At 47.0% G+C, this 25,437-nt stretch overlaps 1 protein-coding gene across 2 annotated transcripts in view; it reads left to right on the forward strand.

Moving 5' to 3' along the window:
- KCNIP1 (potassium voltage-gated channel interacting protein 1) overlaps positions 1-25,437 on the forward strand; it is a 259,487-nt gene that overhangs the window by 65,361 nt on the left and 168,689 nt on the right. The window contains exon 3 of one of the 2 annotated variants that reach the window (XM_068417191.1): positions 3,584-3,597. The exons of the other annotated variant lie outside the window; for it this stretch is intronic. Coding sequence (XP_068273292.1) covers positions 3,584-3,597 — 14 coding nt within the window. The remainder of the gene's footprint in view (positions 1-3,583; positions 3,598-25,437) is intronic. 2 annotated transcript variants of the gene reach the window in all.

The raw sequence follows: 25,437 nt of genomic DNA on the forward strand, positions 1-25,437 counted from the left end.
GGGCAGAGCAAGCAGCTGCAACGTGGAAGATGGGTATGAATATGGTGCTGCTTGATTTGCCCCAGGATTTGCCCCATGGTCACCCAGATCCTGGCTAAGGACCCAGGTCAGCCTTCAAGCCAGTGAGCGGTACCTTAAAGGTGTATTTCTGGAGCACACGTAGTAATGTTGATCCAGGAGTTAATCCAGCTGTATTCCAGTTCACAGGAGTGAAACAAGGAGCAAGAAAGCATTTTGCAGTATTAATGGAGTTCAGAGATATGCACAGCATTTGCACCTCTGGGCCACGACTAAATTAACCTTGGTTCTGATCCTGTCTCTCCTCATCAAATAGCTGCTTTTTCATATTTCTCTACTGAAGCTTGAGGTTTGATCTCTTCTGCTGAATTTAGCTGAAAAGCAATCAAAATACCAGGTGCATCAAAAGTAGATGCTGTCAAATCCAAGACTTTTGCCTCTCTGCCTTCTGGCTCTGCCCATCCCCTGTGGGTGCACAGAGAGGTCTGTGCTAAACTTTATCCCGTCCCCCTCTAAAACATGGGCGGATTTTTAATTGCCTTGTTCTTTGTTAGTTCGTTTTATTCCTGGTTCCCCATGCTGCTCAATAATGATTTGCAAAGGCTAGGGTTAGCTGTATTAATTCATTCTGCATAAATAATCTTGCATAAATTAGCAATGTAGAAGTTCTGAGCTGTGACTGGGCTAGTGAGGCAGGCGCTCTCGGTGCTCCCTGCAAGAGAGAGGCAGCTCCGCGCAAGTCTCCATCCCACCTCCCTTGGGCACCTATTTTAGTAGGAGATGAATCACTTGCTTTTCCTCTCCTTTGAGTAGAAAGAGCCTGGATGACTCACAGCCACTAGCCAAGTGCTTAAATGTTAGATATTCTGGTTAAGCTCATCCCTGAAAGCTCCTTCAGAAACAGGCATTTTCAGAGACCGACTCAATTGGCTTATTTTGGAGGAGAACCAAGGGGGAGCATTGCTCAGCGCAGGCGTCAGGCTTAGGGCGTCGCGGGGCTGTCCCCACCAGGCCTGGCCCTCAGCCATGTGTGGCATGAGGTTGTGGCTGTGGTTGTACACCACAGCATAAGCTGGCAGCTCTGGGTTACAACGGCCTCATGCCCGGATCGGGTACTGATCCAGTTCAGCATAGCCCCAGCAGCTGAAACGTAAAATCCCTTTCTAGCTCTAAGGAAGGCTGACAAGTGCCTCCTGGGTGGCATGGGGTAGGTAGAAAGACTCGTGTGTTGCTGCAGTGTGGGACTGTCATTTTCTTTCTCTTCAGCCCCACCTTGTAAACTCTTCTTCAGGAGGGAGCAGAAACCATTTTGGTTCATCTATTGCCTACTAAATATATTAATAAAGGAAATTCAAGGCTGTGGTTACCACATAGGTACTATGTAGATGCCACAGGTACTATGAAGCCCCATTTCAGCGATGCTTTTAAACATGTTTCAATCTCACTGATGTTGCAGGTCCAAAACATGTGTCTGAGTGCTTTGCCGAGCAGGGGCCGGGGGAGATGGCGGTTCCCGCTGTGGGGCTGGCACGGCACGGCAGTGGGACAGGCTGTGTTGGCTCCCTTGGGTGCCTTGCTGCTGTTACGGAATTAGCTAGCTGTGAAAGGATGTCTCCAGTCCCAGGTTGTGTTTTCATCATGGCATTTGTCCTGGATGTCTTAAACTTGCCGAAAGCCCAAAAATCTCCCAGACGCATCAATTCTTACTGCTTATGTCCCTTTAGGTGTAGGTATGTTCTGCTAAAACTGCCTGCTCTTTGTATGATTTCTACTCCAGTGCTTCTCATTACAATAAATTCCTTTCATTTACAAATATAGTTAAGATAATTACTCCTTTTACAGCCCACACTTACCTTAAAGATGTTAGTTAAGAGCTCTGAAGAAGCATTTCAACATCCAAAGCCACAGAAGCATTCAACAGTGCTGCTGCTGAGAGATGCCCAAGCCCTCCCGGGCCTGTTGCAGGCTCCTCAGCTTGCTGAGAAGGACTCTGGGCCAAGCTCCTCAGCTTCTTCCCAGGCCTGAAATCAAAATTCATCGCAGATGAACTAGCATATTTCCAAACAGCTGTGTGGCTTGATAAGTAAATTGATATTTGCCATGGAAGGTTACACGCTCTGTGCTTGTCTACTTCGTGCTCGTCGTTAGCTTTCCTCCGTTTGGCTTTGGAGTAGTTGTCATTCTGCTTGATTAGCTCCCAGCTGATGGAAAAGGCAGCAAACTGCTTCTAATGGAAACACAGCGGTCTGTGTCTGGAAGGGATTGTTGGAAGGGAGTTAAAATATAACAAATGAATTTAGGAAATGGAAGACATGATTTACATTTCATTTTAAAGATGGTCTCCTTGCAGCTGGGCAAAGAGCATCACCAAGGTGTTAGTGAATAACGGCACTTTGGGAGAGCTGGCTGAGGAATTCCTGTTCAAGCAATTTTCTTAAGAAAAGATGCAGTTCCCAGAAAATAAAATAATTTCCCAGAAGTTAATTTTTATTATTAAAAAAATGACATATTTTACAGTCATTTTGACCTAAATATTAACACCTTTGCCAAAGTGGCCCGAAGCATGTAGCATTGTGTTGGTATTAGCCAGAACTCCCTTATGGCTGTGCACGAGCCCACTGAACCACGGCTCAGGACTCCCCGCGTTTAGCTGCTTGAGGGCTGATATATTGCTCAGCTGTAGGTTGTTTTCTGGCCAGCGTCTGTGGTTTCTGCTAGAGAAGGGCCCGTGGCAGGGCGGGAGCAGAGGGGCCCTGGAGGCCTTGACGCTCTCTCCGACAGCCCTCCTGTGCACTGAGCAGGCATGGCTGGGAGGTTGCACTGTCAGGGGGGTGGAAAATCAGCAGGATCCGGCTCAAAGCTAGACTAATCAGTTATTTAAATTTATCTAATGAGTCAGCTTACTAATATTTTCTTTTGCTCAAAGCAATACCTTTGGAGGATGTACTCACTCCAGCACAAAATCTGTTGCACCAGATGAGCAGCATCATTTCAAGGGAAAGCAGGCTTGGGAAGGGATGTCTTTTCTGGAGGGGGGGGTGAAAGCTGCATGAAAGCAATCTGCAGTCCCGCAGGAAAATGAAGTTAATTCATTTCAGCTTGTAAAAAAAATATTGATTTTTAGTTCCCAAGATGTTTTGCTTATTTTATCTTGGCCACTGTACTCCGTTTGCCTCTGCGCTGCAACTCAGGATTTGCTGTCTGTAATCTCTCTGTCGAACCTATCTCATTGATTTACACCTCTGCTGCTCCCATCCACTTTATCTCCCTTGCGACCGAGGAGGCAGCTCTCTTCTGATGTTGTGACTTTTTTATTATTGGAATTTATCCTGGACCCGTGCCTGTGGTACAGAGCGTGCTCGCCGCCTCTCCGAAGGAAAAGCGCGGTAGGTCTGCAGCTACACCGTGCTCTGGGAGGAGCAGGGCTCTGCTCTCCCTGCCCTGCGGACCCAGGCAGCATGCAGAGCACCATTAGTGATCACGGCCGCCTTTGTTTCCACTAAATTAGTAGAAGGCAAAACTTGAAGAAGAAAGCATTTTTCTTATCGTGGCAGATCATTTAAAGATGTTTCCGACTTCGTAATGCTCCAGATGCTATTTCTAATGAAAGTATTTTAATCTCTGGCAGGCTAAATGCCCCTGGTAGACTATATGTGCTGTCTCTTGCTTGCATAGATAAAATTATTTTACTGTTACCATCAATAATTCTCTCTGTTTGACTAAAAGCTCTTCAGCATTATTCACGGGAGTAGAAATACAGACCCAGACGCAGCACAGGTTGCTATGAATGGGAGCAGATGTGGCACGTGGGAGCCGAGCTCCCGCTCTGGCTCCGCAGGGATGGCTTTCGGCATCCCGGGGAGCGAGAGCTGCTCTTGAGGGCTGCAGTCTCGGAGGAGCTGGGTCCCACGTCCAGGTGGGCAGGGAGTGCTGAAGCGGGGGTTATACTCTTCCAGTTCTGGCTCTGCAGAACTCAGTCTTTTGCAGAGTCAGCAGAGCTGGAGAAGGCACAGCTCAGGTGAAATGCACCCAGTAATGCCCGAAAAGGCTCCTGACACCTCAAAACGCTTCCATGTGACCCAGGTACTATTTTTTTTTACTTATTTTCCCATCTGAAAAGCACAGAATGATTGGTGAGGTTTCTAAGTTAAAAGGATCCTACTTCTTGCATTTCACTATGAAAACAGGGGGATTTAGTCAGGTCTGAAAATACACTTGGTAAAACCATAGAAAAATATACGTGGAAGGAGAGCCCTGCCCCCAGGCCTAGGCACATACCTCTCTCAGGGGTATGGGGTTAATGAGCTGTGGCTTGAAGTAGTTAAATCCCTTCACAGACCTGCAATCAAGTCTCTCTTCAGAAGGGCAGTAAGGATTTAGGAACCTGAATCTCCCTGACAAACTCTGGGACTTGGGAATTAGTTCCTGTATGCCTTGTGCCTTTAGAAAATCAGACGTAAGGACCTGTGAAATACCCTGTGTTTGCTTCAGCCCCTCTGTGGTTAGGAGAGCCCCCGGTGCAAGGCACGTGACGGGGCTCTGGAGGGATGTGGGGTTTCCTTTACCCCAGGAGGTTCAGCGGTGGCACAGGTGCCACCGTCCCCAGAGCAGCGAGGGCTCCAGGGCTGCTCCGCTGCCCCGTGCGGGCTCCTTGTGCTGCCAGGCGCTGCGGAGCAAGGGGCAGCAGTGGCACGCACAATAGTTGTGCTTTCTTTTACGTGTTGCCATAAAATCGGTGTGCCTAGCTCTGCAGAAGTGATTGTTATCATATTTTAAAAGAGATATTAAAAAAGGTTAGGGAGAACGGCTATGATGCAGCCCACACACCTGCGGTGGTCGCTTGTGCAAGTGCATGCGTTGGATATGTCACGACATAGACCATGAGTGGTGACTGAATGCAATGTTCACCTGGCTTACTCAGGGCACAGGTCCCCCGTCCTTCTGCGCGCTACATCTGGATAGACTGGGCTAAAACCTCGGACAGAATAGGAGGTAAAGCGAGCTGCTTTTTTCCTGCCTTCCTTTTGGAAAGGTATTGTTCTGGTTTTTCCTCCTTTTTTCTTCTTTTTTTCTTCCTTTTTTTTTGTTGTTTTTTATGTGTCAGTACACATTCCTGTGCGAGTCTATGTGCTTAAATGGAGAGATGCAAATGATGCCTTAGGCTCTGCTGTTTCTGAAAGCAATTACAAAGGATTAAAAGAAAAGTCCAAAAAGGGAAGACCTAAATGAAAACCACAAAATGAATGGGGAGGGGGAAAACTGATGAAAAGAGAAACGTACACTAACTAATTGTTGGAAAGCCTCTGATTTTGAAAAAGGACAGTCTTTGATGGAAGGAAAAAGTGTTGTTCGATGTTGTTTGATTCGCTGCCATTCCAAATTGCTCGTTAGCATGCAGCAGTAGGGCTGTGCTCCTCACACCGTACCTCCGCCTTTCATTCCCTACTTCCTCTGTCAGGCTGGTTTGTCTCAATGAGTCTGTTTAGCTCAAGAGCTGTGTACCTCCTCGTTACTGTCTGCAGTGCCTTATTAGACCCTCTCCCCATAACAATCACTTCTCAACTAATGATATCATGTAGTTTTAGATCCGTTGCTATTCCCTGATCTAAAGCAATGATCATTTCTGGGCATAAGGAAATTTGCTATCCATTTCATTGATGCTGGATCATTTCTTTCTATGGGTAATAAGAGCTTTAGCATGGCCCATTTCTTTCCAAACAGCTTGACTTATTACACAGATGCTGTAGAAGCCATGAACTCTGTTGTTAATCAGAAGTGAAATGGGAGCATATGGGATAACATCTTCCTCCGGAGTTCAGGCGCCGCGTTGTTTCCCTCCGCGGGTGCGGGCTGCCTGTCCGGCGTTTCCACCTGCGGCTCGGAGGGCTGGCACGTGGCAGGGGGGAAGTGCCTTCGTTAAGGGGCTCCCGGGACAAGCCCTTTCTTTGGAGGGATCACACTACTTATTGTTTCTGCAAAAAGAGTATTTCCCATATTGTGTGCTTTTAGCTCCTGTCATTGAATCGTTAACTGCTAATGCACATCCCTGCATGGCTGGGGGCTGGGGGAGTGCGGGTATCTGTGCTCCCTGGCCCCCCACACCGCAGGTGGGCTTTTATTGTCCAGGGCCCGTTGGCGGGATCAGGGAACCTGGTTCAGGCACCTGGTTCAGCCGAGGCTTTGCTGACACGCCGGGAGGCTGACGCTGGCAGGCTCAGGAGGCGATTATTGCGGGGTAAGATGGTGTTCCTCCGAGGGAGAGGTAAACACAGAACAGGTTTTTCATGATGAATGAACCTAAATATACCAAACCCTGCAGACGCCGAGTGAGTCAGTGCGTCGTTTGGTAACCGTACGCATGAACCGACAGCGTGACGCGGGGCAGGCACTGCATGTGTCGGCGTACGGGTCCGTCTGTCCCCACTCCCACGCACATCGCTGCGCCCTGGGCCGACCAGCTATTGCTGAATCCAGGGCTCCTGTTGCCTGGATATGTTCAGGCAGAAGCTGGATCCAACAAAAGAAACCCATGTGTGTGTGTGTCACGATGACAGTCACAGCTCCTCTCCATGTTTGCTGCCCTTCCAGGTTTGTCTTTCAAAGACCAAGCCTCAACTTTTAGCACTGTCCCCCCAGCTGACAGGTGCTTCCGGACACCTCATCGCACGGCAGGCTCAGGGCTCTCTCACGCAGGGCTCTCCACTCTCACATCCTTTGCTTTAGAAGAAAAAAATGGGGTGAGCTCCCTGCTCCCCACATCAAAGTTTCGTACTTGAAGTGGAAGTTTTTGCTTTGGAGCTTGGCAGCTGCCGGGACGGGCGCGGGCGGCGTGGGACACGGCCCCGGTAGGCGCCCGCACTCCCTACCCTCCCGCCGGATCCCAGCCTTCCCCACTGCCACAACTCCCAGCACATTATACAGATGCAGCATGACAGGGAAATACATTTTTAATGCGTTTGCTATTCTGTATTCTGTACATGACAAACACCCTTAAAACTGAAAGCAGTAATACCAAAATGAGAGAAAGTTGCCAAAGTACAAAGCACTCACCAGTGTTTCCTATCACGGGTTTAATATTTCTCTGAGGTATTTCGGTTCCTGTGAAGTAAAACGCTACCGTCCCTTCCCTTCCCTGCCTGCCATTATTCCTTCCCAAGAATGAGCATATAATTCAGTTATCGAATAATAACTGTCACATTTCCTGAGAGCACAAAACTTATTTATGGCTTTGCCCCTGGGCAGGAGGAAGCGAGGAGCTGCTGACAAAGACCCAGATAGCTATTTGTGTCAAATTTCATTTTAGGGAAGGAACATCTTCACTTGCTTTTGTGATCTTCGAAGCGGTGCAGGCAGCGTGGGGTACAGGGGCTGAGAGCCCTCAGGGGAACTTGCGTAAGCCGCAGGTCATGGCCACTGGATCGCTGGCTCCTGCCTTTGCCAAGACAAGCCAACTAGCTGGGGCCACCACTGGGCTCCAACACACGAATTTAAGGAACCAAACCTTATTGGAGAGGGGAATGGCAGCTAGCTGGTGAGCGGGGCTTGTGCTGGGGTCCCTTGGGTGGAGGATATCCTCAGATCTCCATCAAACAGATGCTTCATCTGCAAAGCAATCTGGGATCATATCCTTTGTCTTGTATTCAGAGGCTTACCCTAGACATTGAAGACATAAAATGAGCTTTAATGTTTCACTGAGGGTGAGTCGCAAGTGTTTTAGCATCAGTGGAAGCATCTGCAAGAAATAATCTGTCAGGGTCAGACTCTCTCCCTCTTTACATACATTTCCTGGATAAACTTGGATATTTATGGATGTGTTTCCCATTGAAGACGTTTGGAAGTGGCTCAAGGACTTGGTCTGCCCTGGTGCTTAATATTTTGCTGGTCTAAGGTGGCAATCTGGCAGTGTGTAAAGCTGAGCTCCCTGTCAAGGATGGGAGAGAACACAAAAGGCATAAATCACTTCTTGGGGAGGCTTTAACAGGCTCCTCTTTAGCACAAAGCCTAAAGGGTGATTCAGAGACCTGATGGGTTTTGTCTTTCCAGCTGAGTTATTGCTGGGGAGATGAGAAATTTTTGCATCTTGATCTTCCCACCAGTGGTGGGGCTGGGTTGTCCCCTGTGTGGGACTTGGTAGCCTTCAGGCTGCTCTCACAGCTGGGGCAGGTGGCCTGAGACTGCTATCTCAGCGCCGTGCTCTGGGGACTCTGGCAGTGAAGTCCAGTGGAGTTAATTCTATGTCCACTCTGTGCCAAAAATCAGGGTTATCGCAAAGATCCAATCTACCTTATAGAGCTTTACGTCAACTTTCTTGGTACGTTGCTGTTAAAGTCTGCACATGTCTTCCTTCAGGGACACCATAAATACGCATAATAATAATTAGAAATATCCCAAGTAAAAAGCCAAGACAAGAGCTCTGCAGCATGTGCCAGGGACCGCAGTAAGATTAAAACATTCTGGAGAAAAAGCTCACCAGCAAGAATAGTGGCAGTTGCCAATTATTTTAGCTGACAATGACTTCTCCATAGCCAATACAGACAAGTATTAAAAGCAGTTCATCACTGCTGTCCTTTCTTGCTTAATGATGCAGGGGAGCAAGGAAAATGCTGCTACCAGAAAGGGACTGGATCGAAGGCTCCAGTCCATGTGTCCCTTGGGAAAAACATTACCAATGAAATGAAGACTCTACCAGGGACTTTAATAGTGTCAATAAAATGTCAATACTTAAATATTTGGATAAGCAAGAACATACCTGTTAGCTTCTGCTTCACTGAGGTGGTGTGCTCAGTGGAGACACTGAAGGTGGTGAAGCCGTAGCTGAGCTAATTGTGGATGGTCCATACCTGGAATTTCCTATTGACATTGTGCAAAATGTGTTTAATTCTAACTCTTTCCATAAGAAGTCCCACTATTATGTTGTGTTGATTATACTTTCATGTACCTCTCAGGAAAGAGAGATAAAGAATTACTTTTCTTCTATTACCAAGACAAAGTGTGAACTGAGCCACAGGATGAGTAAAGTCTGTTATAGAGCATCTACTCAAGTACTTAGTAGTGGCTGTTGTAAGGCTGGTCGTAGCTAACATTAATGCCTCCTCGCAGGATCCAAATGACCAAGCATCACTTTTTTTCCCGGTGCTGAGCACTGAGTCCGTGGTTGGAGTTAACGTGTGGGTGCCGGTGCTGCCGCAGTCCCAGGAGTAAACCCACTCCCTCACTTGTGCTTCTGCGAGTGAATCGCCTCTCTTACGGTAGAGATTTGAGCAATGAGCTGATCGTTTTGAAGTACACCTCCTCTTTTTAGTATCAGTATTTTTACCTAGGGCCTGGTTTTGTTGGTAGTAGAAGCAGTCAGTTGTAGTATTTCTGCATTTGGAGAATTCACACACTTTGAAATGAACTTACTAAGCAATATAGTCCCATTCTCGTGACTAAAATTGTCTTGGGAAATGTCTCCATAACTTAAGAGGAATGTTTGTTGCACTGAAAACTCAGTGTTCCCAGAGTGCTTGGAGAAGTTTTTGGAAATCTCCTGTGCAATTTAATTCTTCAGTTGTGTACAGTGTTCAAGGCCTGTCTGTTAAGGTACAGCCATAGGATGTATTTTACTGTTAGAGAATACAATAAATAAAGCAACAGTATCACTGTTAATGGATTGGTATGAATTCAAAGCAAATGTGTAACCACAGTTAAAGTATTCTGCAGCTGTGCCAGAATATTCTGAGGAAAAGAAAACACGAGAAGAGAAATCTCTCTTTAAAAACGTTAAAAATCCGGCTCTCATCGTTTGGGTCTCTTTATTTTGCTTGAAAAACTTTTAACGAGGAGCATTCATTTTGGTAGTGTGCTTTCGCCCGTTCAGAGCTGCAGCAGGTCCGCCTCATGCTGTGGTGGAAGGGCTGTAGTCGCTCTGTGCGATCTGCTCTCCAAAAGCACGGGATGAACGTGACGGAGGAACCGTCCTCCAGCCGCAATGGAGTTGTTTCTTCTGTTGGTCTCTCCTCGTGTTAATGGAGGATTTAAACAAGGAGAGAGCGTAACGGAGTGTATCAAGTCCTTTGTGTAACGGTGCAGCTCTAAGCAGCGTGTTCAGAGGCTGGACCCCTTTCTAAGAAGCTAAAGGTTAGTCAGCGGTGTGGGTGCGTGTTGCCTCGTTAGGGTTGGGAAGGTGAAGCGCTGCAGCACACCACTGCAGTGCAAGTGAGGACATACTGGGGCTGGAGGTGTGAGATTGCTGGGCTTATCCCACAATGCTTGAGTGATGATTTTTGTAGCTGGCCCCACTGCACTTCACAGGAGCTGCCTGCTCAAAAGAGAGGGAGGGACGGAGCAGCAAGCTTTGTGTAGACCTGTGCGCGGAGCAGAACAGATCTGAGCTAAAGATGCCAACAAATAGCTAAGAGGTTTGGTGGCTGGGTGCATCGCCGGGTGCTGGGCTGCGTCTGGCCGAGACCACCCTGCAGCAAATGGGGATGGCTGGGAGGGGGGGATATAGCATTCCCTGTAGGAAGCAGGTTTGAGCTCAGAGGTGCTAATTTGCGTCCGAGAGCAGAAGGGCTGTAAAGGCTGGGTCATGCTTATACGCCAGCTCATTTTGAGAGCACTGAAGAAACCTCGGAGCTAGATCCTTGTGTCTGGTGACTTCTCTTGACTGACTTTGGAGCCTCCCAGGTACCTTGCCAATGGGAAATATAAAGTCAAATTTAGTACTTGAAGTGTGCAGGTCTTTAATAGTGCTTGACTCATGCTGGGAAGAAAGAGGAGGAGGAGAACTGTCACTCTGCTGTGTGTTTTTTTTGTTTTGGCATATAGAAAAATTGTTATTTCTCATAACAAACAGATGATGATACTCTGAGCTGGTGCAGCGTGTGAACGTCTATGCTATTCTTCATCTTGCTGGCTGAAAGGTGTGTGTGGAGAAGTAGAGAGAGAGGGAGCTAGAAATGCATTGCTGGAGATTGGTCCCCCCAGACTGAAGTCAGGTGACTTTGACCCTGCTGCAGGAACATGGTAGCTGTCCTCCGGAAAGGGAATTATATTCTCTTACACTGCTCTGCTGTGACCATAGCGCATCAAATCCTGACTTATTTAAGGGCAAAAAACCCCACGTTACTTCCGTTGGAAATAATGCCACTGCCCCGCCTCATTCAGCCCGAGCTGTGTGGTAGGACCTCGGGCATGGCCTGAAGTTGGGCAGATGCTCAGGCTGGGCTTTGCTGAGCCTCTGAGAGCTGCAAAATGAGTTGGGGACATTATAACAACAGACTCCTGTGTGAATTGCCATTGCTGCTGCAAAGAGCAGCTCCATTCATGAGCACGAGTCCTGAATGTGCACGCAGTAATTGATGTTGTTCCCCTTTAGCTTTAGGGGAATTTTGGTGGTAGAGGATCACCCTGCCTGACTCCAGTGCTCACTCTAAGCACAGTTTCTGCTTTAGTGCGCAATTGTACGTGATTTCCCAAAGTCCTCTGAAACTACATCCCGTATGTCTCAAACTGAGACTCGTCATGTGAATTCTTTTTCTTGTCCAAATCTACAGTGCTGTATTGCCATAACAACGCTGTGGCCAATGTGAAATGTTTTGCATGATAAAAGAAACACAGAAATCCCTGTGAACTGATTTGGAGATGCCTCGGCGAGACGTTAACTTGATTAAGTGTTTCTGGGAATTGGGAAAAGCAGCTGGCCAAGAGTGTACAATGTGTCTCTTGGGTTGGCCTTTTGATGCTCACACAGAGTAATATAAACCCCGGTGTCGAACGTTGCATTAAACCAGCTCCCCACAAAGCAATCTAGTAACAAAGACAAGTAAACAACAGCATGGCAGCAATAAAGGCAATTATCAGGAAAGTGAGTTACACAGAAGAGGCGGAGATGATTCCTGCTCTCCGTTCTGGGGAATGTAAATGAAATGCTGCCGAGCTCTGGGGAGCGGGTGTGAGGGCAGGGAGCCCGCCCCGGCTCCGGAGAGGCCCTGGGCATGCTGCGGGCACCCCACTGCAGCTCCTCCTGCTCTCGGCAGTCGTACGCCGGTCTCAGTTAATGTTTCCTGACAGTGTCCAGGGAATGGGTGGCCTTGGCTGTGGTCGGGGACGGTGCTGCCCTTTTCAGAGCACAGTGTCGGGGTTTGCAATACTCTGCGCACAAGCTGGCTGTCAAAGGTGCGCGTTCAAGGACTAGAGTTGAACTTTTATAAATATCAGTACTGCTTCTGAGCCTCTTTATCTTGCTGCGTGGAGTATCTCCTCTGCTTGAACACGGCAAAGGAAGTGGCACTGGCATCTTGTGACAGCGAGTGCCAAGGGCTAATTCTGCACTGTAGCACTGACTTTCACCAGGTTTAGCTTTAGGGCTGTTAGTTTAGTCCTGGCTACTAACCTGGGGAATGAGGAGCTGGCTGAAGCAAGAGGGAGGCTCTGGAGGAGGGATGAGCCACGCTTCTCCTCTCCTTGAGTATCCTGTCATCTTGCCTTTGAGAAAAGGGAAACTGAAGTTGCTTTGTCCTCTCTGGATGCTGGTGTAGATAATAAACCAGGCTACCCAGCTTACTAACCACACTAGTTCACTTAGTCTAAATACTAAGTGAAAAACACTTTTTAAAAAATGTACAGGCAATTATTATATCTTTTTAGCATAATTTAACTTTAAAATTAAGGTTATCACACAATACTGAAAGTGAAGGTAACATAAGAGAGAAGACTTTGCACCATGACAAGCTGCCTTGTCTTCAAAAGATGATCTTTCAAATTTAGCGGTGTAATAGCCAAAGGACTCCAGGTTACACACAACGAAATTAGTTTCTCGCATCCGAAGACAAGTGGGACGTTTGTGAGCAAATGCAGAAAAGCTGCTTCCTCCTGCCTCTTTTCTGAGAACCCAAACCTGCTGCCAGAGCTGGCTGATTGACTGTATTAGCCAGCAGTGCGATTCAGATGAAAGATTATCTGACATTTTAAATATCTGTAAGTTTAATGTAACAGGTAAAGACTGTCTCGCAGGCATATTATATCTATGGAGTCACAGTTTTACGAGGTGATTATAACGCAGCGATTGACTGCCATGTGGAGTATGTGCTAAATGATATCTTGAATGGTAATGATGGTTCACTTGGCAGCCTGACAGGTCTCTGATCCATTTATAACTGCAGTGCAGGAGCTGCTGCCAGATGGCACCGGCAATACACGGGAATGAAGTGGCAGAACTCAGCGCCGTGCAGCAAACCGCGCAGCGTTCGGTGACGGCAGGCGCAGGGGCTGTGAGCCCTCGTCAGCAGCCTCAGTTCCTGCGGCCGGGTTCCTGCGGTGGTGTCGGCTGAGGCTGGAGCCAGGCCACCCCGGCCCTGTGGGTCTGGCATAATGTCTACATGGAAGCCAAACAGCACTGTTTGGCCACTGAAAAAAACATCTGATAAGCCTTCTTTTAATAGTTGTCACTGTGTCACTTCTCCCCACCCGAAATCACAATAGGTGTGAGAACGTTAGAGATAATGAATTGCACAAATCTTTTTTTCTTTAACAATTATCTGTTTCTCACTTAGTTTTATTACAGGTTTTGTTACTTTCTTTTGTCACAAACTATTGATTTGGCCAAATTTTTCAGTAAACAGAAAAACGTAAATTTTGTAGCAATCTTGTTACCCTGAATAAGAAAACAACCACACACATGCGCCTGGAGCAACAGATTTTGTGTGTTTATCCCTGTTTTTTGAGGAGGCAGCTGGAATTTCACGCGGTGTGTTTAGCAAGCAGCGCTCAGCATCGCCTCGGAGATTATAATTAGGCCCGTTCCTCTTGTGTGATGCGGAGCCCGCTGTCATGGCAGTTATTCTCTCTAATTATTTTCACGCCTGTCTGTGGATGGTAAGACCTTGTTTTCTTAAGTCCTTTCTGCCAGTCACAAAAGGACGTAGGGCTGTTTCGGCGCAGGGTTGTGGTGTCGGGAGGCGTCCCCGAGAGCGGTGGGTGGGCAGGGAGGGGACAGCCATAGGTAGTGGCAGCTCAGTGTGGGCTTGGGGACATGGGGAGGAAGCACGGCAAGGTGTTAAGGAGGTTGACTTGGACTCCAGTACCTCCAGGCCTGCTGGAGTGACAATGAATGGTTACCGACCCCTTTCACCCTGCCTGCTGCCATTGCGGGCCTCGGGCTGACGGGCAGCACCCACAGGGTGTTAGTGCAATAAACCTCACCCCACTGTGACAGCAGACACGCTACTGGGAGCACTGGCTCGGGGCTGGCTTCCGTCTGTGTCTCGGACACTGCTGTGCAGGAGGACGTGGCCGGGGTCCCGCCTGGCTGGGAGATGAGCCCCGCTGACACCCTTCTCCCCGGCAGTCACGCAACCTTCAGCGGGAGCTGGGCCGGGGCTGGGGCTGTGCGGGAGGGCAGTGCTGGAGCAGGGTGGGGAAGGGGCTGCACAGGCTTTGGGGACAGGGGAGGAGTGCACAGTGGGCAGAAGTGTGACTCAGAAAAAATCCCATGATACCAATCACTGCGGTTACCGTGATGGCTCAGGTTTTGTTCAAGAGAGAGACAGAGGTGGCCTCTCTGAGCTCTGCAAACACGTATGAAGTCACCAGTGCCTGGGACTGGCCATGCCTTGTCCTTTCCTGGGGAATAACCATCCACAAAGGAAAAAGCCTTGAGTGCTGCCCAGATGAGATGATGCGGGGGTATCACTAGCACCCAGCTAGGCTCAACTTTCTGGTAGAGCCTCCTCCTCTCGTAGGGGATCCATGACCTGTGCTCTGCTGCTTACAGGTTAATCCTCCAGCCTGGCAAACTTGGCCTTGACACTTCTCCTGTAGTCAGGGGCTCTGCTGAAAACAATGCCCTGATGCAGATAAAAGCCTGATGAATTGCAGCTCCTCGAGTCTTGAGTACAATGAAATGTTATGCAAAGAAAAAGAGCAAGAGACCATTTCAGAGTCTTTTATGGTGATTCATCTGGGAAATTATCTGGGAGCAGATAATTTAATGCTAATGGCTCTTTTTTGTCCAGTGTCATTGTGAGATGGTATTCCAGCACCCTCCCTCCATACAAAGTGGGCTGGTTTTTGCTTTGAAATTCATCAGCTATGCAGCCAGTGAGGTGAGTGAGTAACGAGCAACCAAGATCAGGAAATATTTTGGGGGGGAGATTATGGTACCTCCCAGGGACTGAAGTTTTTATTGACTCTGTTTGGTATTGGGCAAAATCATAGTCTAGGGACTAGATTCTTGGTTGGTGCCAGGTGAGTTAACTCCAGTGAATTTAAGGAATTGCATTTCTCAGGAGTTCTAGACCACAGCAAAGGCAATGTGTGCAGAGAACAAGCAGGAGGAGTGCTTGGAAGTAGGGGAGGCAGAGGATGGGCAGAGCAGGGGAATGTTTTTTTTGTCACGTAAATGAATAGTTCATTTGTCAAGTAAACAATGTTTAGTTTTCAAGCCCTCATAATAAATGCAGTGTAGCAAAGAGGCAGGTGCTTTGTTAACATGAGGTGGCAGTAACCTCTCCCCCTCTCGAAGCCCGTTAGCCAAGCGATTGGAGCACTTGGCAGGGCATGGGAGAGCTCAGTTCAGACCTCCTCTCTTCAACACCCTTCTCCGCAAGCATGTCCTTGCCACTGGCTCTCTGCATTGTATTTTCTCCTCTCAACACGTTCAGCCTGCAAGAGCTCGCACGACCAGACAGCCCAACTGGCCCGGCCTCCTCCCAGACACACGGGACAGCTTCCTCCAGCTCCTCACTCCAAATTCCGTTGGCAATGAACAATTTTCATCCAGGTGCAGCCAGTACTTATTTTTCCCCTCAAAGTTTCTAAAATGTTCCTAAAACTTGTCCCACAGCCTGAGGCTGCTCTTCATTTTCCTGTTCCCCCACTTGCTAAAGAGCTCATGATTTCTGATATTCATACTCATGAAAAAACACCCTTTAGTCTAGAGAGTTCAAACCAAATGTTTTCCGCGCTATTACACAGTCCCCAATACGCACTGTCACTACCTCCAGGTCCAGTTCTTTTTTATGTAATAATTGGACCCACTGGTATTCCAAGACTTGGCGTATAACAGAAAATAGACTGAAACAAATTGGAAGAAAATGCATTTGTGATCACAATGACCCCAAGGCGTAACAAGTACTCTTTCTGCCATATCTCATGATGGATGGTGATACAGGCACACAGCTGAGATGTTGAGACCACACTGGCAAACCGTTTTCTTCATGTCAAAAAGTGATGCTAAATCACGGCTGTTCTTTTCATGCCATGTGATCCAAAAAGGCTCTAGTGCAAAAGCTGTATCTATAGGGTAGAGGAAACATTACATCCAGCTAAATACAGATTCTGCAAGATCATGACTTCTTTCTGCATGCAGGAGATGAAGGAAAATAGTTTTCACTAATTTAATTTCAATTTTATATGCTTCTCAATGTACCTACAGTTCTTTTACCTCCTGCTTAATGATTTCTTAGATGTAAAAACCTCTTGATAGAGAGCTTTGTAATTTTGTAACTCCATGCACAGTTTTGACATAATATTTTGTGTACTTAAAAAACCTTTGAAATTCTTTTTCCCCTATCCTTATTCTCTTGTGGTACAAAGGAAAAGTCAACATGATCATTTCATAGCAGAAAAGTAAATTAAAAAGATAATGAAATTCAGGGAAATCCCTTTTTCTATTTCTATTGCTTTTTTTTTTTTTTTTTACTAACAATGTTTAAACATTAGCTAGGTAACAGAGGGAAATGGGAAAATATATAAGAGCTGTTGTTTAATCAAGTCTCTACTACCTGACCAGTCTTCAAAACAGCAGAAACCGGTTTCATGCTAAAGCTTTTTTGTCTCTTTTATGGCTCAGGCAATCTTAACTGTAAATAAAATTTAAAATGACAGATGTGAAAGCTTGCAGAATAATTGCTGTCAGGGTAAAAAGCTGGTAACAGACTTGGTGCTGATCCTGGGAATTTTCTGGGGTGGTTTTGCAAGCCTGGCTGATGCCTTATATCCAGGTTTCCTGGTATTTTGGATGGCCTTATAGACATTGGCCTGAAATGTACTTTAAAAAGAATAGAATCATCGACTGGTTTTGGTTGGAAAGGACCTTTAAGATCATCAAGTAGTATCCAATGAATGTTTAAACAAGGACGTAGAGTTTGAGTGCTGCAGCATCTTGGACCTCCTGTACAGTGCTGACATGTAGCAGGGGATGCAAGAAATGGTCCCTTGCAGCAGGGTTGTCATGGACTCACAGGAGTGCCAGAACCCACGGGGAGTAGACGTGGCAAAACTTCAGATTTCCCGATACTCAGTTTTTCTATCAAACATCCCCACTGCAGCTGCAGGTGGGATTTTAGTTGCTTTTGTGCTCCAGGAGCAGATTTCCGTCCTTCCCATACAGTGTGAGCCCTGTGGGAAGGGCTCCCACCCTCAGTCCCGCTGCCTGGGCAGATGCTCTGCCAGTGGGTGTTGTCCATTCTCTCAAATCTTTAAAACCATAAAGCTCAGCATCTAGAGGCATACAGTGTAAGAATAATAAACCGCAGATATTAGAGATATAAGCATAAAACACAATGGTACTGCAAAGTCATGCACAGTTTTTAGACAGTCCCAAATGAGAAGAAAAGACAGGCCCTATGGCTGATCCTGGTTGCTGTTAAATATTCCCCCATCCGTTCGCTCTCTATCTCATGTTGGTATAACCTGTCTGGGGACCGTTGTTCAGGATAATGACATTGCATGCAGCATGCCTTAAGACACTCAGAAGTTGTCTAAAGCACTTCTGCTCGGGCATTTCTGGCACCACAGGGCTCAGAGCTCATGTAGGAACCAGGTAAACACCTACTGCCTGCGTGAACTTATTGGCCCTTTGAGGGCTATCTCCAGCTTGTGTTGTAAGCAACAGTGTGTTGATCAAATTTGGTGAGATTAAGAAATTAGGGAGTATGTTCTGGCATAGTTCATGCAAAATTCCATTGTAGTTCTTTTTGTTTGTTTGTGTTGCTTTGATTTTGCATTAGTCTCTGTTACAGTCACTTGGTTCAAGGCCACAGCAAGGAGTGAGAATTAGATGTGGTTTATGTTAGCCTCTGTAACAAGATTTGAGACAACTAACAGAATTTTCAGTGAGTCACTCGCATACCAGTGGTGTGGGACAGGTGAGTGAGGGCTTAGCCAGGGGTGCATTAGGACTGCATGTTTTCTGAGGCAGACGTTCCCCACCAGCAGCACTGTGTCCCGAGGAGACTGTGCTCTGGTCCAGCTGCATGGTCCATCTCGGCCCCATCTCTGACCACAGCCTGGTGTCCCGCTCCTTTGGTGAGGACACCGGTATCCGGCACGTCGGCCACGGCTGGCTGTGCCCCACCAGCAGCCTGGGGAAGGGCAGCAGCTTCCCTGGGTGGATGTGAAGCTGCTGGTGGGAGTGCTGACCAGAGCGCGCCTTACCCGCGTTTAGATGGGAAACTCAGTCCTGGAGGGGAAAACATGGTGCAAAATTTCTTTTTTTTACATCAGTGTTTGAGTCTCACTCACTAAAACAGACTCAGGCAGCTCCTCTGCAGAGCCAGTTCCCCCACACACAGTAAATCAGTGCCTAAGATGTTCATTGCTTCTGCGAAGCCAGGGACTGCAGGTGGGTCAAGCAGAACTTGTCCCTGGTTCCAGCACAGGCTTTGGGTCTGCCTTGCGGGAGGGTGTCGGGGACACTGGGGGCAGCCCTTGTTGCTCAGGCTGGGGTAGGATGGGAGAAGCTGGGAGCACTGTGGAGTGTGCAGCCACATGCTTGCTCTGAGAAAAACCAGTACCTGGGAGTTAAATGTTCGAAGGCAGCTCCTTTGCCTAGTTTTTTGGAGAGGAGTTCAGAATGTGGAGGGGGGTACAGTTTTGAACTTTCCAATAAAAATACTTTTGTGCCCTTACCTCTCCTCCTGTTGCACCGTGCACCTCTTAAACTGCAGTACATTGCTTGAGATTCTGTTTTAAGATTTAAAATCTGTTTTGACAAGCAGTTTGTTTGGCGGCTTCAAACAATACATAATTCAGCATCCCCCCAAATGGCTTTTTGCAGTGAATAAAATCGTGTTTATGCCATTGAATTAAAATATTGAAGACAGAGGAAGACGACTGTGAGTAATACAGCCGTGAATCTCATTCACGGGTCTGCAATCTGCTGTTCAGCAGTGCTTTTTCCATTGCTTCTTACTCGTTGTTTATTTGCGAAGTGCTTTGACAACATGGGAGAAGCACGGAATAATTTCTCTGGGCCAGGATAGCGGGAGGGCTCTGGTGCAGCCCCTGACCAGAGCCAAGCTGTTGCTGGCCTGAGCAGGGCCAGGGGGCAAATTCTGGCTCCTGAGCGTGAAGGACCACCCCACCACACGTGTCGTGGAGGGGAAGGAGATATTCACCCCCCAGCAATGCTCTTTGTCCTTCAGGTATGATCCCTGCTTGCCAGGCACTCGCGTGCTGCCAGATGGATTGCGTTTGGGTGGTGGCGTGGAAAAGAATGACGTTTTGAAAGGTTACCGTGGTTTGTTATGCCAAACGTAAGGAGTAACTCAGTTGTGACTGTTAGTAAACGTAGCCCTTTAAAAAGGTTACTAATGCAGCTTACCGTGTTGCTTTGTTTGTGTATACTTTGCTTTATCGTGGTTCCGAGCGTGATGCTTAGTGTGTTCAACCGGTACCTGCCTCTCGCCCCAGGCAGCAGGGAGGGAGGCAGCCATGCACGTGTCTGTCCCACGGCTGTAGGCACAGAGTCAGAAGAGCATTTCCCAACTGGAGCGTCCAAACGTGAGGTGTCTTTTTCAGAGGTGCCTTTGCAGAGGTGGATTTTGACTCCGGTCCCTCACCTGAGACCACTTTGAAAGTCTGAAGCCCTGACAGGCTTGTTGAGCTGAGGGAGCTGGGGTTGTTTAGCCTGGAGAGGAGGCTCAGAGGTGACCTTATTGCAGTCTACAACTACCTGAAGGGAGGTTGTAGTGAAGTGGGAGTCGGCCTCTTCTCCCAGGCAACCAGCGCTAGGACAAGAGGACACAGCCTCAAGCTTTGCCAGGGGAGGTTCAGGTTGGACATTAGGAAGAATTTCTTCTCAGCAAGGGTCATTAGCCATTGGAATGGGCTGCCCAGGGAGGTGGTGGAGTCATCATCTCTGGATGTGCTTAAGAAAAGACTGGAGGTGGCACTTAGTGCCCTGGTCTAGTTGACAGGGTGGTGACAGGGCAACGGTTGGACTCGATGATCCCAGAGGTCTCTTCCAACCTGATTGATTCTGTGATTCTGTGCAGGCGGGGCAGGCTGCAGTCCCCCAGCACGCTCTGGGTTCGCATGAACACAAATGTTGCCAAGTTAAGCGCTCAAAACACAGTGATGCCAGAACAAAAGTTTTCGGTACAAAATTAACCTGCAGCCCTGGCTGTAAGTCTTGGAAAGGCAGGTCTAGTGGTGAGAAACACAGCAGGAGCCAAGGGAAAGGAAAGCCCGGGCTGAGTGGCCGAAGAGATTGCCTAATCATTTTAGTAGAAGAAAAAATAGGTGCTTTTCTGTAGGTTCACCTATAAAAACGGCTGAGTTGCTATGGGGAAATTTCCAAAAAGAATGAAAAATAGGCTGACACGTTTCCAATAATATAGTTTTATCTTAAAACAGTGAGCAGAGGACGATGTAGTGGGCAGTGTCAGGCAGCAGCGCTAACAGGCTGCTCTCGGCCCCACATATGCTTCATAAATAACTTTATTACAAAGATTTAATCCATGATGTAGTGGAGCGTCTGTGTGATTTATATTTGCGTGCCATATGTCATCTTCTCTCTGCAGTTTTTATACTTACTGACTCCATAGTTAATTCTGTGGAGGTTACTTTGAAGTTTTTTGGCAAACAGACGAGCTACTGCCAGGGAATGCTCATCACAGACTTCTCAGAACTGCTTTCCAGTAGCAAAACATTAAATAATAAAATGACAGTACGCAACCCACTTTAAGAAAAGCCCTGCTTGTTTTCTCTGCCATAGTAGTTTCCATTGATTGATTTCACAAAATTGATCATGTTTTAAAGTACGGGAGCATCAATCATGTACGTCAGGCTGTCTCATACGCAGGATGCAGTTGTGACAATTGGAATGAATACAAATGTGTTGCCAAAACATCCATCCCTGCGTGTGGCATCACAAAAATGAAGAGGAAGAATGTTATTCATTCTAACTGGGAGGGGTTTCAGATCTCTGGGGGCATGTTCTCTAGAAGAAAACAACAGAGAAAGTAAGGCATGTCAATTAAATCTAGTATCAAAGTGTTAACTGTTAGTTGCTGGGCATCCGATAAATCTAATAATTTATCAGTCAACCATAAAAGCAAAGTATTGGCAAAGTGGTACCAAACGTCAGTTGAAGTTCACTGGGGAATTAAATGCGAGAGGAATGCAAGTGCAACACCTCCTCTCTCCGCATTTTTTTTTCTTTCTCTTTGCTGAAGCTCTGTTTATTTGCCTGCACAGGATGAATGCCTGTTAACTGCTTTCTATGCAGCACCATAACTTGTTACCTTCCATTCAGAAACATTCACAACAAAGGGAAGAGCAAAAAGAATGACAACAAAAACCTGCAGAAAGCCTTGTTTTCATTTAACAGGCGAGTCAAATAGAAAAGGTGGTAACTCAGGTATTTGCATTTAGAAGAATATCAAAGGAAACTCAGAGAGGAACAGGTTTGATTTCTGTCTGCTGTCTCAGTTCTGTGCCCATCTGTTCAACATGAGGAACGGTGAAAAAAATGAACTGCTGCCCTCCAGCCCACAGAGCATGGCCAGCGCAGGGCCAGCACAGCCCTACTCCTTTCTGCTCGCTTCCAGCCACCACTGGTATTTTTTTTTGCAGAGTGATTGTAGTTTATTGTCTTGATTTCATTTTAGCTGCTGCTTGAGCTTGAAGTTTCGCTAACATTGCATTGCATCCCAGCAGGGGCTGGGGGAACGTGTCCTCCCCGAGCCTTTGCCTGCTGCAAGGTGTCTGGCTAACATGATACAAAAGAAAGAAACAGCTCACTTTGCTATGTGTTATTTCTATTGCTCACCCGTTATGGTGAAGAGAGATTTTGTCCCGACGTCCATCTCTCTGTGTAAGTCTCCCAGCTATTGTGATTACGTGAAATGTTTCCTTTATTAAAAAAGAAGAGAAAGAAAAAAGGTGGGGGAAAAAAAAAAGCACAGCTTATGTTTGGGGAGGGGCTGTAGCAAAATCCCATCCCCACAGTACTAAAAAACCATCAACGTTGGCTTTTCCACGCTGTACCCTCTGTAAGCGGTACCGCTGGTGCCAATGCGAGCTCCGGTGTTTCGGGTACCGAGCGGTTTGCCAGGCCGGGGCTGGCAGGGTGGCAGGAGCCCTGCGGCGCCGGGGGGAGGAGTTGGACTCGTTGGCTTGTCTGAACTGAGCTAGCGGTTAGAGGTGCTGAGCCCTCCGAACCAGCCTTCCCTCTGGTGGGACTCTCTGCTCTTTATCTCACCCTGTAAACAGCGGGATGAGTTGAGCTAATGGCTGGCACGTTGTGTGATAATATATCACTGCTTAAGGATTTGCTGGCAGATAAACATCCAACAATTAAATTACAGCTATACCTCCCTTGGGTTGCCTCCCCTCTCCCCTGAGTACAGCTTTCTGCTTGAAGCAGATGAAGTTTGTAAGGGATGTGTGCCCAAAGTTCACCATGGAGCTGTGTCCTAATAGCATTATAAAAGCCCATGAATAGCAATGAGGGCCCGGAGGAGCTGAGCTGCTGGCTGTGCCGCTGCCTCCTCGCTGCCGGCCTCCTGAGGGGGTCAGCGTGCTCAGGTAGAGATACGACAGATCAGAAAACGTTTCTCATGCAGTTGTGCAAGGATCTGCGATAGGGCAGGTTTTTCTCCGTCTATTTTGCTAGATTTACTTAGTCATTTAGAAACAAATATAATGAAAAATCTCTTTAATTCAGGATTATATTTGTTGGTAGAAGATAAAGTATTGGTAAACACAGGATTATGGTACAGTGTGCTACAAAAGTGGATTTGTTTTTCTTGGGTGGGGGAAATATTAATGCTGTCCTATTTCTATCGTATTTCTTTGAGACAGGCAGCTGAAAGATGCTATATCAGATAGTCCTCACCTATCCTGTTGCATGTCAAAAGCCCCCCACCGCAGCGGAGCGTGCACAGGAGCGGTGCAGGTCCTGCAGCTCCTGCCCCGGGAGGCACACCAGGGCTGGGGCACAGGACGTCGTACACCTCCCTACCGACACTGTGGTTGTCCATTCTTTCTGGTGGCTACCGCAGTGAATATGTTGTGTGTAATGTAATAAATCGATGGCCAGGTAGGATGTTGTGGTGGTCAGGGTGCAGGATACCAGAGATGCTCTGCATTCAGTACCCAGAGGTGACAGAATCTGGCTCCTGATCCATTGGCACAGCCAAAACCTTCACTTGCCTGTGACGCTGTGCAAGATCTCTTTCAGTTGTTCACTGCCATTTCATTTACTAAAGTGGTTTGGTAGAGATGAGAACTATCTCCTTCGTCCGTCATGGGTTTTATAAGTATGTAGGCACCGGGAGCAGCCTACACCTTGGCAGGATATATGCCCCTGAGCAGAGTTTTATGTGAGATGCAAAGACAAGCATTTACACAGAAATATGCCTGACTTTCTAAAGAATGGTCTTATTTGACATGCAAAGTTTTTATCTAGATCTGACTTTTCAGTGTGTAAAGAAAATAAGGTCAAACATTTAGCATTAAATAAATTAGATGCACAATGAACTAACTGAATTTCATCTGCCAGAATTACTCAGCAGTAACATTTCATTAACATTAAATGCTCATCAATAGGTTCACAAATTAAAGTGGTCTAACAACTTTGCAGTGACTTCAGGCAACTGTGAGACGGCAAGGAGAGCAGTCAGCCAACGTCTCTCGAGTGTCAGCACGTTGCAGGTTACCGAGGCAGGGACTGCGCCAGGCTTTTTGCTGACTCTTGTCCAGCAATCACGCCAAGGGATGCTGGAGTTGTTCTTGCTATGAAATGTATCTGTTCATGCAGGTTTATAATTTCCTTTTTGAAAGGAAAACCCAAAGGTAGCTGTAAACCAGTATTTAACTGATATAATGCTTTTCCTCATTCCTGCTACACTGGACTAAATCATGAAGAAAGCTCTTCAGTGGCTGGGTAACCATGTTGGTAACCTGCTGCCAGAATCCAAGAGGATGGTGTTTTCTCATCTCTCCTGGGCTGTAGGGACTTTCCACTGTTGGGTAGTAGGAAACTTCAGGGCTGCACTCCTGAAACTTATCTTAGTTAGTGCTTAAATATCCATTTTATATGATTTCACAGAGGGAGGTCATAGTCAGGACTGGATTAAGGTGCTTTACCCATAGCAACCTTTCTCTTGCCCCCATGATGAGTGATGGAGAGATCCTTCCACCTCTCCACCCCACAGTGTAATTGCGGTCTGTGTTGTTTTTCCCATCTGAACATAGAGCCAGCAAGCGCAGTACTTGCCTGGTGCCACCTAATCAGGTGGCAATAAAGACAAAAGCCAATGTAAGAACTCATTAATCATTAGCTCTCCTTTCTGGGCAAAACAGTTTTTCAGGCTGATGTGGTCCAGAGAATACATGCATACATATGTGTAAGTATTTACACATACACGAATATATAAATATATTAAAAAAATACATAAATGTTCAGTCCAGATCACTAGACTGAAGAACCCCCTTGATGAAGTTGGATGTCGGTCAAGTCTCGCTCTGTGAGTAGCTTCCCCCGGCGTCTGGCTCAGCGCGTGGGGCTTTTGTGTCCATATCGAGGATGAAATCGGACCCTCAGATACTTCAGTGCTGGCATCAGTCTTAAAATATGTTTTCTGTTTTCTGCTGGTATCCTTACATCAGCAGGATATTCAGGTGGTAAAACAGAATGTGAACTGGAAAGGGAGAAGTCCCAAGTATAATGCTATGCCCCCCGACGGCCTCTCAGGAAGAGCCCATTTGTGTAAGATCTGATCATTGTGCTGTGAGCTCCACTATCTCGAGCCACCCTGGCTGAAAGACTTAAACCCCAGCGATTTTGAATACCAAGCTATAAATATATTCCAGAAGATAAAGATTTGGTGCATCCTCAGGTGTAGAACATTTAAGAAACCTTCCCTTTTCAAAGATGTACCTGGAAAACATCCAGGCAGCAGCTTTTTGCAATTTTAATGCTATTTATATATTAATGTTCCCTAGCATCAATGTAATAGGCTAAGTATAGAAGATAGCTGGGGATTTTAGGATACACCAAGAAGAATACAGCTTCATGGAAACAACATTTGGAGCTAATTAGAAGACCAACGGGTTAGAACAACACTAAGCTGCCAAAAATCCCTGGATAGTTACTTATTCATAGTGAAATGAAATCCAGCGATTGAGTGGGGAAATGTGGCTGTA

The sequence above is a fragment of the Nyctibius grandis genome, chromosome 22, assembly GCF_013368605.1.
Source record: "Nyctibius grandis isolate bNycGra1 chromosome 22, bNycGra1.pri, whole genome shotgun sequence".
Classification (NCBI taxonomy): domain Eukaryota; kingdom Metazoa; phylum Chordata; class Aves; order Nyctibiiformes; family Nyctibiidae; genus Nyctibius; species Nyctibius grandis.